Genomic DNA, 13,684 nt, shown 5'->3' on the forward strand with positions numbered 1-13,684 from the left:
TTGTGTTCTACACAGAATACATCTATAAATACACAATCATTGTACTGGATAACAAAAATGATAGTCCCACTTCGAGAAGGAGGAAATATTCATGAATATATACATGTGCATGAAAAAAAATATTCACATATAAAAATTAAGTATGAATAATATTCTGACCCAGAACATTATGTTACCACTGGTTGTGAAGCCAGAGATCCAAGCCAAACAAAAATTTTAGGTCAACCAAAAATTGAGATTTCCCAGGTAAGCCACAAAGAAGTCATGGATGAACAAATTAAACACTGCAATATAACCTCTTTTAGAATACATGTTTAAATTTGTACTAGAAACTGAGCTCCAGAGACATTCAAAATATAGATCTTCTCCCTGCACCCCTCCCCTTCCCAAGGGTCCAGGCCACAAGGCAGTCAACATGACTGACTAATCATGCCAAACCCAAAGAGGAATAGGAGAGAGAGAGAAAATAAGACACAGAGAGAGAGTGTTGTACTAAAAATAAAGCAAAAGCCTAATTATACCTCTGTAAAATCATATGTAATGATAAAAAGTACAAATCCTTTCTAGTATGCCAAGGTATTTAAAAGCGTCTTGCAACTAATAAGCTGGATTACCAGTTCATATTCATATGAACATCGGCATATTTCATTTATTTGTATACATGGATACATATTTCACATATTCTTCCCCTAGTTCTGACAGGTGGAACGTACATGGTCCAGTATAGAGTTGTTGCTTGTCTTTTTCCAGCAACACTAGAAACTACACTGGATCCAACTCAGTTGACCAACTAAAGCTATATACTATAGCATACAATGCAGCATACTAAATATCTCCTCTCGGGCTCTTCATTTAACAGTCACATCTTTTATCTTTCCATAACTCTGAGCTCTCTATAACTTAGGAACTACAGACCTCTCTGTATGTCATGTCTCATTTGAGATTTCCCCTGATCTACCCTTCTTGACCTGTCTTAGCAGTAAAGGAACACTGCTAACAAATGATATTTCTGTTCACCTGAATCTGCCTTTGCCCTAATGGGAGTGTTACAAGTGTAGGTTTTACAAAACCAAGCCATTTTATTGTTTAACTTTACAACACTCATTCATTTTTTTAGTAAAAATATAAATGAATTGCACTTTCAAATTTTACATTTAGATAAAATATTTTCTATTAACACCAGTTACTAACATATCAGTATCACTCCTTTCAGTTACCTCAATATGTCCCACTTGAAAGTCTATAGGGATCTGCAGCTCTCTAATCTCCTTTAAGGCAGCCATAGCTATTCTTATGTCATCCAAATCCTTTATCTGGCGATTTAGCTTCTTGCTGATTTCCTCTACAAATGTGAAGATATTTTCCATCTCAGTCCTGTAATTCCTGTTACAGTAATGTCCTAGCTCAGTCATCCAAGCCTTTGTTTCTGCAGTCAGTGCCAACTTCAGATCATCTAGAAGAAACAATTCAAGTTGATTTTACATCATTTCCAGAAAAGCAGCTCTCAAGTTTTTACTCTGTTAAACTGCCACACTTTTCCAATTCAAGCCACTAATTTTGTTTTCAGGCCACTACTGCCAAGGTTTCCTATTCTCTTGACTGTTGGAGAAGTTTAGCAAGAAGTTTTTAAAAAGGCTGTTTATACATTATTTCATTTTGAAAAATGCAATTTGTTTGTATCATGGAATCATAGAAAATTGGGGTTTTAAGGGACCTCAGGAGGTCATCTAGTCCAAACCCATACTCAAAGCAGGACCATCCCTAACTAGAGATTGTTGCAGCCAGGGCTTTTTCAAGCCAGGCCTTAAAAACCTCCAAAGATGGAGATTCCACCACCTCTCTAGGTAACCTGTTCCATTTCCTAATAGCCAACCTAAACCTCCCTTGCTGCATCGTGAGACCATTGCTCCTTTTTTCAGCCATCTGTCACCACTGAAAACAATCTAGCTCAATCCTCTTTGGAACCATTCTTGAGGTAGTAAAAAGCTGCTATCAAACCCCCCCTCAGCTTTCTCATCTTCAGACTAAATAAGCTTAGTTCCTTCAGCCTCTCCTCAGAAGCCATATGCCCCAGCCCTCTAACCATTTTCATTGCCCTCTGCTGGACTCTCTCCAACTTGTCCACATCCTTACTGTAGTGAGTGGCCCAAAACTGGACACACTACTCCAGGTGTGGCCTCACCAGTGCAGAACAGAGGGGGGAAATTACTTTCCTTGATGTGCTGGCATTGCTTCTATTAATGCACTAATGCTACTAACTATCCTACTAATCCTCTTACTGTCCTTTAATAATACCAAATAAAAGAGCCTGTGACTCGCTGAGCATTAGAGGTTGGAGGCAGTGTGCGTGCAGACAGTAATAAGCATAATGACTCCAGAAATACTGAAGTAAGCAAGCCTGAACAGCAGAGCCAGCCAACTCTCAGAACACCAAGACTCCCCAGTTCAACCCCCTTGATCAAGTTCCCTTAACTTCTGACCTCAAGACATTCTTGGGGTCTTAGTTATGGAGGGCATTTACACACATAAAGGGAGGCTGTTCCAATGTGCTGTAATTCCAATGCATTGGGGCACACTCGATTAATTGAGTAGGCTGAGACATGGAAATTACTGCACTCCAGCAGACTCCAGTATCACGTGCATCATCATCCCCATGCTGAAAAATGGCGATGGGATGCTTTAAACTAAAGCTTGTTCGATGAGCTTTAGTTCCAAGCACCGTGTTGCCATTTTCAGTGCAGGGACACTGATATGCACTACACTCCAGAAGCTTTTAATTAGTATGGCTCTGGGAGCTGTGCTAATTAATCCCCCCCCACACACACACACACACACCAGCCTCCCAGAGAGGATGAATCTAACACACTACCATTTCATAGCAGCACATAATGCTGCCAATACCTTGAAACTGCTTTCACCCCCAACCACTGTTTTTCAGAGAACCAGCAACTGCATTCTAATGGCTCCCTGCTCCAGGGCCTATTTGTGAGACCTGCACTTTTCATGAAATTATATTTTTTACTCCTGCATCACTTTATTAGCAATGGAAATTCAAGCTACACATGCCTTTTTGAGATTGAATCTTGGTGTTTGTTTAATGAACAGAAGTTGGAGTGGGTGTGAAATGAATCAATATGGTAAGTACCATTCTATGAAATATTAATACGAATTTGCACACTTACAGAATGTTACCTGTCAGCTCCATGTTCTTGGGGAACCCTGACACAGGACACAGACTGTCTGATTCACAAAGAATCACCCCCGCCCCCCCCCCCCAAACAGAAGCTGATTAAGATGCAGTGAGAAACACACCTAAAACCCTCCAGATAAGGGTGACAACAGTGAAACAACTGCCCTAGGTCTCATTTGCATCTGAGATGGGAACAGATGACCATTCATTTACATGAGAGATGGAGAACAGAAAGCCTGAAGCAGAGGCTGCAGTGAATTCTGGGATCAGAGAAGCAGGGGAGCACTGCACGATGGGGAAGCTGTGTTCCAAATGCTAATCAACCCTCACACCCAGCTCAGCATTTATCAGACAAGTTCTAATCTGGATTTACATAGGACTTTTCCTTCCCCCCCCCCCCCCACCCAAGCAAAAGTAAGTTTACTAGGCATCTCGGGCCTTACATTCCCCAGTCCCACTATGGGAGGCCTATGTAAACTTAATTGGCTACAACTCAGTTGCCGGGTTAGGGAATGCTGAGGCAATAGACTGAGTCAGAGGGGGTATGGGCAACATTTGAACAATGGTACAGGGTTCATCACAGCACCCAGCCCGTTGGAGCCCTGTCCACAAGTGTTGTCATACTTTTCCCGAGATGACTGGTGGAAGTCCTCTCCACAACAGGTTATGAACACTCCAATAAGTGCCTTAAGTCTGTTAAAAGATTATAGTAAGATCTGGAAAAGTCATGCTAAGCTGAGGCTTGTTCACAGCAAGTAAAAATCCAAAACCCTGATGCTGCAATCTATTGTTTCTGAAGACACCAGGAGATATCCCATCAACTATATCTGCTATCCATAGGAATGTCAAGCTGGCTCCCAAGTAGGTGTTTCCTGAGAATCAATCAAGTTCCTGAGATGTTCCAATCAGATAACCCTTTTGTCAATAGAAAAGACAATTTGATTTACACTACTGAGAATGCTTGAAAGAAGCTGAACTGAGGGTATAAAAATCTGTAAAAGAAGCAGCAGTGTGTGCTGACACCACTCGCTTTCTTCTGGAGAGGCTGCAGGAGGAAGATCATCTCCCTTCAAGGATCATGCTGAGAACTTTAACCTGTCAGCTTTGCAACCCAAGTGCCTTGGACTGGTGAGATCCCAGCTCTCTCTCTTTTCTCTTCTCTCTCTCTAAGCATAGATTTCTGAACTTGAACTGTATTAGTTAAGCTTGAGCTAAGTTTCCCCAAATACTTAGTGAAACCAGGGTATACTGTGACTGTTTGTGTTTGTTTTTCCTTTGCATGTCTATTACTACTAGTGTCTATATATCTACTTAGCAATACATTTTATAGTCAAACTGGTGGTAACTGGGTATATTTTGCCTTCTTTACTTATCTTTCCCCACTTGCTCTGCAGCAACGCCCCTCTTACCTAAGCTAAAGATCCCTGTGAAGTCCAGGTCTGCTCATCAAGAGGCTAAAAGATTGGGACGTGCTGAGTTTGAAACACATAAGGGGATCACCTTGTACAGGCTGATTGACCCAGTTTGGCTCAGACGTGCCCTAATGAACTAAATGCTGGCCCATGAGGGTGTCATCTGGACACCCAGCCAGACTCAGAGGTATTCTGTTTAACTGTGTGCTTGTGTCTGACTGTGGTTATTGTTGCTCTGATGAACTGATTCTTGGCATATGAGGGTGTCAGCCTATCCATGCTGATCAACGCGGCCAGGTCAGGCATGTCACGTTAATCTGTGTGTATGACTGATTTGGGGACTGGAGAAACCCAGCCCCACTGAACTGAGTCCTGCAAGATAGCTCCATTGGGGGTGAGGGCTTACAGAAGGGAGAGATACAGCTCCATATAGAAACACAAGTAACAGAAGCAGCACATTGATAGAATTACCAAGACCCTAGCCCTAATAAATGAGCACACCCCAAATTAGCGGGCAAATCTGGTAACAAGAAACCAAACAGAACCATTGCCAGCTCTTTTAACATGTGGAAGCTTTTCCATTTGCTTCAAAGGGGACAAGTATCAAGTGTAGCCCATAACTTTAAGGAGCGAAAGCAGAAGAGAACAGGTGGCAAAAGGGAGTCAGAAGTCATGCCTCCAAGGCAGCGACAGGCGACAAGCCATTTACTTAGGGCAGGTAGCAACTGGGATAGGGTGCTGAACTGTCAATAGGGTGCTATTGAAGTGGTAGCTGTAGCAGAGTTGTGGAACTAATAAGAAACCCTTGGGCTCAGTTAAGCAAGCTAGGAATCATATGACCAGAAACAGATGGAGCCCTGGTCTCTAAGGCTGGATCAGGCCAAAAGGTGGACAGCACAATGGACTATGTTGAGGGCTTTCTCTGTGACTTGATTTGAAAAGAGAAGCATGCCCTGGAGAAACTATGCTGAGGGGGAGGCAAGCATCTGAGAAACTGAGCTGGTGGAAGAGAAGCCCTGAGGGCTGTGCCAAAAACGAAAGTACCTAAAGGGGTTAGTTCAGCTTCAAAAGGCAGACTCCCAAAATTCATCATACATTTAAACACAAAAGGAGTGGCAAGCAGAAAGCAGGAGGTGCTGAGAAAGGCAGAGAGTAAAGCAGGAAAATCTGACCGCTAAAGAAGCAACAGATTCTGGTGTTAGAGCTCCAGACCTGCTACATCAAGTTCTAGAGGAAAATTGACATCATGTTAAACTGCTGCCTCAATTACCTTCTTGCAGAGAAAGATAATGCTGCCTCCACTCTTTTTCCTTCAACCAATGCTTGCCTATTCTGATCATTTATATTTTTGCATAGATTAATAAGAAAAATTAAACCAGCTCCCCTCAGCAGCAGCATAATGGATAGGCCAAAGTCAGAGTCAGAAACACCAGTATTGAAAAAAGAAGTTGTTATACCAGCAGAGCTAATTTTTAACCTCTAAGATTACTGGATGTACACTCCAGGCTCAGCTCTCAGACAGCTCTCTTCCTTCCCCTCCAGTGAGGCACATGATGTCATGACCCAGAAAAATCATCATCATCAGGTCCCAGGTAAATCCAAGTTACCTAATGTCACATCTATCTTTCCACCAAGAGCACTGACAAGTCATACTCCTATCAAGTCACAGGCTATAGCCAGGTATCTCTCCCCATGTAAGACCAGCAGCCAGGAGATGCTTCTTAGTCAGGTCCCCAGTGAATAAGCCCTCTCCTCCTTGTATTCTTTCCCACAGCTCTGAATACTAGGAGGTGCTGCAGGTGCGACTGACAATGCTCACTGTCATTTCTTAACTATCCCAGCCTATGTGGGAATCTAGACATCTCATCATACCCTCTAACTCCAATTTTGATTACCGTGGGGGTAGTATCTAAATGTGCAACATAAAACTGTTCCCCTTGAAAATGAAAGCTTTTACCTGACTAGCTGGATGGAGACAGATTAGTAACAGGGTCTAAGATTTTAGATAACTCTTAGAACTAGTTTATTAAACAAGATTAAAGCATTAGACATACTATTTTTAATTCATGTGACGGTTCACATGTGAACTGTTACATGACCTATATGAATAGTTATGAGATAGAAGACAACTTCTCTCATGAGTATATAACTTGTTAAATGGATTTTAAAGTGAAACCTGGGGAAGGCTCCATGGCGCTAGTACACTATCATATGCAAGCAGGCAAAGAATATATAGAAAAGTGTGGTACATATGCTGAGCTTTCATTTTGTGGGCAATGGCCACTAAGATTACCATATTTTTCGGACCATAAGACGCACCTGACCATAAGACACACCCAGTTTTTATGGCAGGAGAGACTATGTGTGCCGGTGGCCAGCCATTTTTATTGCCGGCTCCCGGCCACCGGCACGGGCGCCAGCTTCCGGTGTAAACAAGCGGCGGATGTCCCGCTCGGGCTCTGCCGCCTCCGCGGGCAAGCTCCGCCCCGTCTCCCCGGGACATAGCATAAACAAGCAGCGGGTGTCCCGCTCGGGCTCCGCCGCCTCCGCGGGCAAGCTCCGCCCCGTCTCCCCGGGACACACACTTTCGGACCATAAGACGCACCCTCGTTTTCCCCCCACTTTTGGGGGGGAAAAAGTGCGTCTTATGGTCCGAAAAATACGGTACATTTCTCTTTCTTGTAAACACTTGTCCCCCACCTCACCCCCCAGAACACAAGGACTCGTAGGAAGTTCATAAGAAATTTCCAATACTTATTACATTTAACAGTACCATTTGCAAGGTCATGTTGTACCCCATTCCTTTCCCCAAACTAATGATTTTTCAACTTTTTCATGAAATGATGCCAAGTTTAAGGAAAATAATGATCTCTTTCCTTAACATTAAACTTGCTGAAACTGAAACTGCATGTATAAAGTTTAACGATGATAGGTAAAAGAAGGTCTTAACAATAAAAAGGCTGATGAAACCTAGGATGCTGTTGCTCCATAGAATCCCTTATTTGTCAAAAAAATAATTCTGGAGAGAAATTTAAAAGTCAAATTTAAGACAAGTCTCAGTGATTGCTTCTATGCCTATTTATAACTCAAGCTGAACAGGAAAATATACTTTTCATTGTATGATATTGTTAACTACCATACCAGTGTAGAGTGCAACAGCTCCCACACAAATATATTCAGGCTCAGAGTTTATCTCCAGCTCCAGGTCTCTGAAATAGAGGATCTGGGATTCAAGTTCAGAGAGTAAAGGGTTCCCCTCCATAAACTGATTGGTTGCTTCCTCCTTATCCTTTTGCCAGATGTGGTGATAGCACTTAAAACTCTCCAGAGCTGCAAGAACCTCCTGGAAAACATTAAAGATGAGATCTTATAATTTCTCACAATAATTTCACAAATAATTTCTCAGGTACTTATAATGTTGACTCTAGTTCAGTAGATGCAAATGATGGGGTAAGTTGCCACTGAAACACAAAGTTCGCATATCATGAGTCCATGATTTTTTTGTATTCAAAAATCATGAACTCAATATAGACATTGGATTTATGAGACATTACTACCTGCCTGACATCTGATTCACCAGATACCTGCCAGACCTGATCTCTTATACTTTTCTTCCCCTATCCCCAATGTGCTTTCCCTCCCCCCTCGCCTCCTTTTCTGCTCTTTGTCTTCCTAATTTCCAGTTATTTACTTTTTCCACAAACAACCTCTTTTCTACCTTGAATTAATACTCCTGTAGAGTCTCCATTACTCACCTTTGGGTTTTTTCCCCAGTTTCCACCCCCCCCTTCCCTGCTCTACATTTTGTTTTCCTAATTTCCACCTATTTACATTCTCACTGACATCCCATCACACTTTTAGCTTCTCTCATTCCTTGGAGTCTCAGAGCAACAGAGACTTCCTATGCTTGAAGAAGGGTGATTGCACCTGAAAGCTTGCAAAGAATTTTTATCCAACTACTTAGTTGGTCTAATAAAAGATATCACTACCAAAAGAACCTTGCCTTCTTATGTCCTTAGGACAACACAGCTACAACCAAAAACCCAAACAGGAAATTAATATTTTTTGAGTAGTATGATAATTAACCAAACAACCAACAAAAGTTAATTGTAGATTCTTTAATGTCTTAGCTAATATAGGAGGTTGTTCTGGATATTATAATTGAGCCTATTAACATTTGGAGATGGGTCAAATTAAAGGTCATCACATTACTCCTTTACCTTAAAAATCTCAGTCATAATCATATCTAATGTTATAAAAGCCTACGTCTGTCTGTCTGTCCATAACAATTTATTTGCTATTCGGGAGTGCTACCATTATTCCAAAGCTGCACTAAGGACCGGATAGCAGCACTGGCCCCAGCTCCCCCACCCCGCTCCATGTAGGAGGCAGAACAGTGGCAGAATAGGGTATTAGGTGGTGGCACTCCACCCCCCTCATCCTTCTTGACGAGCAATTGGCTAATCTATCCAGAACAGCTCATGAAACTTGATTGAACTGCTTAGCTTTTATACACTGCAAGCTGGCAGCACAAGGCAAGTGAACTCAGGGAAGGACAGGCCTAAGCATTCTAAAGAGAGACTTTACAGATGGAGAAACAAATAGTAGTGTAAAGCCACCATATCTTACTCACATGAGAGCAGTAAACACAATTATGCACAGTTCAAGTGCTGTGTTTGTTGTCCCTGACAATCCTCATTTCCTATTACTAAAACACGCCACTATTTGTCACTTTAGGGGTTGGAGGGGGGTTTTGTGTCTCCTTTCTGAGTCTTTCAGAGAGCAATTTCTGAATGACAAGAAAAAATAATTACTTTTGATGCTACATATTAGTTTGCCTCAGAGAAGACTGCTATCCCTAAATATTTAACTACTGTCACTTGCTCGGTTATGCTGCCAAAACAAATAGTACTATCTTCAGCATAGCTAGGTCTAGGCCTTCAGCACTAAGGTGATGGGCAGAAATGTGCACCAATCTGTACCTGTGACCTATGTTTGGCTGCTTTAAAAACTGTCACCTTAACCTTTGCTGGTAGTCACAATGCTAATTAAGTGAGCTTGGTTCTGAGCAGATGCAGGATGAAATAAACCCACCCCACCCAATAGCTACACAACACACGCAGAAGAATGTAGGAGGTCTCCCCTAGAGAACTTGCATCCTCCTACAGAGGTTGCATTGTTGTAGGATGATGCAAGTTCTCTAGGGGAGACCTCCTACATCAATTCAGAGAGATTTGGACAGATTCAGTGATTTGAACGTAGATACAGCTTTAAATGTTTTTTTCTACATACCTCTAGGTAGCAGGGGCTCTGAATGCTGAAGTGCTGGGGCAGATGCAGTATCCCACAAAAGCACAGGAGCCTCCCCAGCACGCTCAGCAGCAGACACTAAGTGGACCAGAAACACTTCCTGGTCCACCAGGGAGCACACATGCCCCCCCACACCCAGCCCCTGGCTCAGCAACTGGTGCCTCCTGGGTCTGGGGGGAGGGGGCAGCACCCGGGGTCCCCCTGCAGCCGATCACTGAGCCGGGGGGATACAGAGGGCCCCCCCAGTGTGCTCCCTGGCAGACCCAGAAGTGGACCAGAAGTACTTCTGGTCCGCTTCTGGGTTTGCTGCCGAGCATGTGGAGGGCCCCCCACACTCCTGTGGGATGCTCTGTGTACCCTAGCACCACAAAGATCATGAGCTACCTCAAGGTACGTAAAAAAGAGTGTTAAAGCTGTGTCTGCATCGCTGATTCACTGAAATTAGCATCAAATCAGCAGATTTGGATTTGGCCAAATCGAATTGGGGACAGTGATCTGAACCAGTGGATTGAATCACTGGCCCTGATTTGGGTCAAATCTGAATCAAATAGGGCCCATTTTGTACAGCCCTAATACATATATGTCCCCAATTTCAAATGTGAACTTGCAAAGGATACTTCTGTTTTCAAAGCAGAATGGCTGTTTTTACTAGGAATTTCACTCTAGCCAAGATGCAGCTCTGCATGGAGAGGTATCTTCCTCTCCCACTCCATTTAATCATTTTCTTAAGGTTTGTGTTTGTTAGAGAAGAAGGCAAGGGGAGTGGGGGGAGGAAGGTGTTGTTTAGGAGTGTTTTGTTTGAAACTATGAAACCTTTCCACTTTAAGACTGATTAAGGGGTTTTTTGTGGGGAAGATTATTAACTGCATTGTTTCATTGTTGTATGTTCCTCCCGATTACTGGCCCAGACTGTTACTGAACAAGATTCAACCATATGTCGGCTAGCTTACCTTTTTGGTAGAATTGATGATGGTACTAAGTACAGACACCATTTTAATAATTTCCTTGTTCTCAGAAACACTCTTGTAATAGTTTGAGCTTTGAATTGAAACAGGCAAGTTTACAGACGTTGCATCTAAAGAGCAATATAGAAAAGGAGAGTCAGGCAGTACGATTATAAGTACAAGTTTACTTTAAACTAACCAAGGTTACAAAGTGAAAGGACATAGCTTGTTTCTCATCAAGGACACTGTCTAAAATTTGTTGGGGAGGGGGTTGGGGCATTTTTTCTTAAACCAGAAGACATGGAAGGGTACAAGAATGGTTTACACAATATTGCAGGACACCGAGTAGACAATCTTGACCACAAGATGGCAAAAGATGGGTGCTGAGGGAATTAGCAGAGGTCATTGCGAGACCCCTGGCTCGGCTTAAGGAGCTCTCATGTTGCTCTGGCAAGGTGCCAGCGGACTGGAGAAGGGCCAATGTGGTCCCCGTTTTCAAAAAAGGGAGGAAGGAGGACCCAGAAACTACAGGCCCATTAGTTTTACCTCAGTCCTGGGGAAGTTCTTTGAGAAAATTATCCAGGAGCACATCTGTGAGGGACAAGCAGGGGAGACCTGCTTAGAGGCAACCAACATGGGTTCATTCGAGGCAGGTCCTGTCAGACCAACCTGGTGGCCTTCTACAATGACCAGATGACAAAATCCTTGGATGCAGGTGTCATGGTGGACATAGTCTTTCTGGAATTTAGGAAGGCCTTTGACACTGTCTCTCACCCCATTCTCATTAAAAAATTAGGCGACCGTGGCATTGATGCCTGCAGTCAGATGGGTTACAAATTGGCTGGGGGACCACACCCAGAGAGTGGTGATGGACAGGTCTTTGTTGACCTGGAGGGATGTGGGCAGTGGGGTTCCGCAGGGCTCGGTCCTCGGGCCTGCACTGTTCAACATCTTCATCAGCGACTTGGATGAGGGGGTGAAAAGTACCGTGTGCAAATCTGCAGATAACACCAAGATGTGGGGAGAAGTGGGCATGCTGGAGGAAAGGGACAGGCTGCAACTAGATCTGGACAGGTTACAGGGTTGGCGGATGAGAACAGGATGGGTTTCAATACTGACAAGTGCAAGTTATTGCACCTGGGGAGGAAGACCCAGCAGCATACCTATAGGTTGGAGAACTCCTTTCTCATCAGCACAAAGGCAGAAAAGACTTGATGATCTGCTCAGATCCCTTCTGACACTACCAAATATGAAACTATGAAACCTTTTCACTTTAAGTACAAAGACCAATTAAATAGGACACTCCATTTCTGTGCCTCACCATCTTTCTGTCTCTACATTTTTCCACAGAATTTACTATGTACATCCAAGGCCACACTGACTGACCCCAAGTCAGTATTAACCAACTTTAATGGAATTAATTAATTCACAGCTTCTCAAGAAATCGAAAGGTGCTCCAGAGCTCCACACAAGGGATTTTGGTGTTGAAAAAGCAAAAGGGAATCCTGAGAAGATATACTCTCCAAGCATACTGCAACATGCAAGTGTTTAACTATTTTTAGACAATCCTTGCTATGACTGAGTGGTTAGGTTGTTAACATAAGACTTGAGAAAACTCGGTGCCATTTCTTGCCCCTTCCTGTAAAAACTGCGTCATTTTTTTTCTCTCCCTGTCTCAAAGAATTGTTGTAAAAACAAATCCTCTATATGTATGTGAAGTGTTCAGGTCTTAGGCCAAAGAAGGTACTGAAGATTTGTGCAAAAATGGTATTTACCTAAGATGACCCTGAATTTAAGATGACCCCCCCAACAATTAAATTCCAAATATGGGAAATATATTAAATTTGGTATAATTTTCCAGGTATAAAATCTAATTATTAGAGGACTGTCTTAAATTCATCCCCCTCCCACTGCTATGGCAGAGGAAGCAGTAGCTGGGGGACCTCAGGTCCTTGTCCTCTGTCCCCTACTTCCTCCCCCCAAATCCATCCTGCCCCATACCACCAGCATGCTCACCCTCAGTTCCCCATAGCCTCTGCCCTTCCTATCCACTCCCCACAGTCTCTGTCCCTTCCCCCTCACTCCCCACACTATTCCTTGTAGTCTATGCTCCTTCCCCCCACTCCCCACACTATTCCCTACAGTCTCAGCCCCTTCCCACTCCAACGCACTTACTGACAGACAGCACTCAGGTTCTATTCCCTCTTGGGTCACAGAGCATAAACACACAGAAGTGTGGTTACTGCCATATTAACCAACAGAAGCAGTGCTGCTGATTGACCAGGCAGGGTTTCCAAGTGCTCCATACCCAGGAGGGAATGCAGTCTGAGCCAGAGCCAAGCTGCATCTGACAGTAAGTAAGCAAGAAGAAACAGGGGTGATGGGGTGCAGAAGCTGTGGAGGGAACAGAAGGCTGCTGTGAGTCCAATTCTGGTCCCAACCTTGGCTCAGGGCCAGTCAGAGCCACAGTTGCTGCCTGCCCACACAGACTTTGTATGCGGATCCAAGACGAGAGGCTGATAGGGGAGAACCTCATCTTAGTTTCAGTAAAATATAGTAAATGCGCTACTGAGAAATATGACTCAGCTTCAGACATGCTCAGATGCTGTGATAACTACCTAAATCCCTAGCTATGACACCACCTTTGAACTGGTGTTCATTTACAAATTTAGGTGATTCCCCAGACAGTCCCAAAACAACCTGACCTAAACTATCCCCACAAGACAATGTAGCTTACCTACCTCTTCAGCAACCTTGAAGTTTCAAACTAACGAGGGATCCATATAAATACAAAGGTTTTTAAGAGCACGAAGACCATCAAATATCAA

The 13,684-nt window shown here is 43.4% G+C and overlaps 1 protein-coding gene across 1 annotated transcript in view; it reads right to left on the reverse strand.

Moving 5' to 3' along the window:
- DNAH5 (dynein axonemal heavy chain 5) overlaps window positions 1-13,684 on the reverse strand; it is a 305,852-nt gene that overhangs the window by 186,545 nt on the left and 105,623 nt on the right. Inside the window, exons 22-24 of the mRNA XM_090049841.1 lie at window positions 10,863-10,987; window positions 7,744-7,945; window positions 1,218-1,453 (exon numbers count right to left, since the gene is read on the reverse strand). Coding sequence (XP_089905967.1) covers window positions 1,218-1,453; window positions 7,744-7,945; window positions 10,863-10,987 — 563 coding nt within the window. The remainder of the gene's footprint in view (window positions 1-1,217; window positions 1,454-7,743; window positions 7,946-10,862; window positions 10,988-13,684) is intronic.

The sequence above is a fragment of the Crocodylus siamensis genome, chromosome 5 (genome assembly GCF_052110815.1).
Source record: "Crocodylus siamensis isolate JL-2025a chromosome 5, ASM5211081v1, whole genome shotgun sequence".
Lineage (NCBI taxonomy): Eukaryota > Metazoa > Chordata > Crocodylia > Crocodylidae > Crocodylus > Crocodylus siamensis.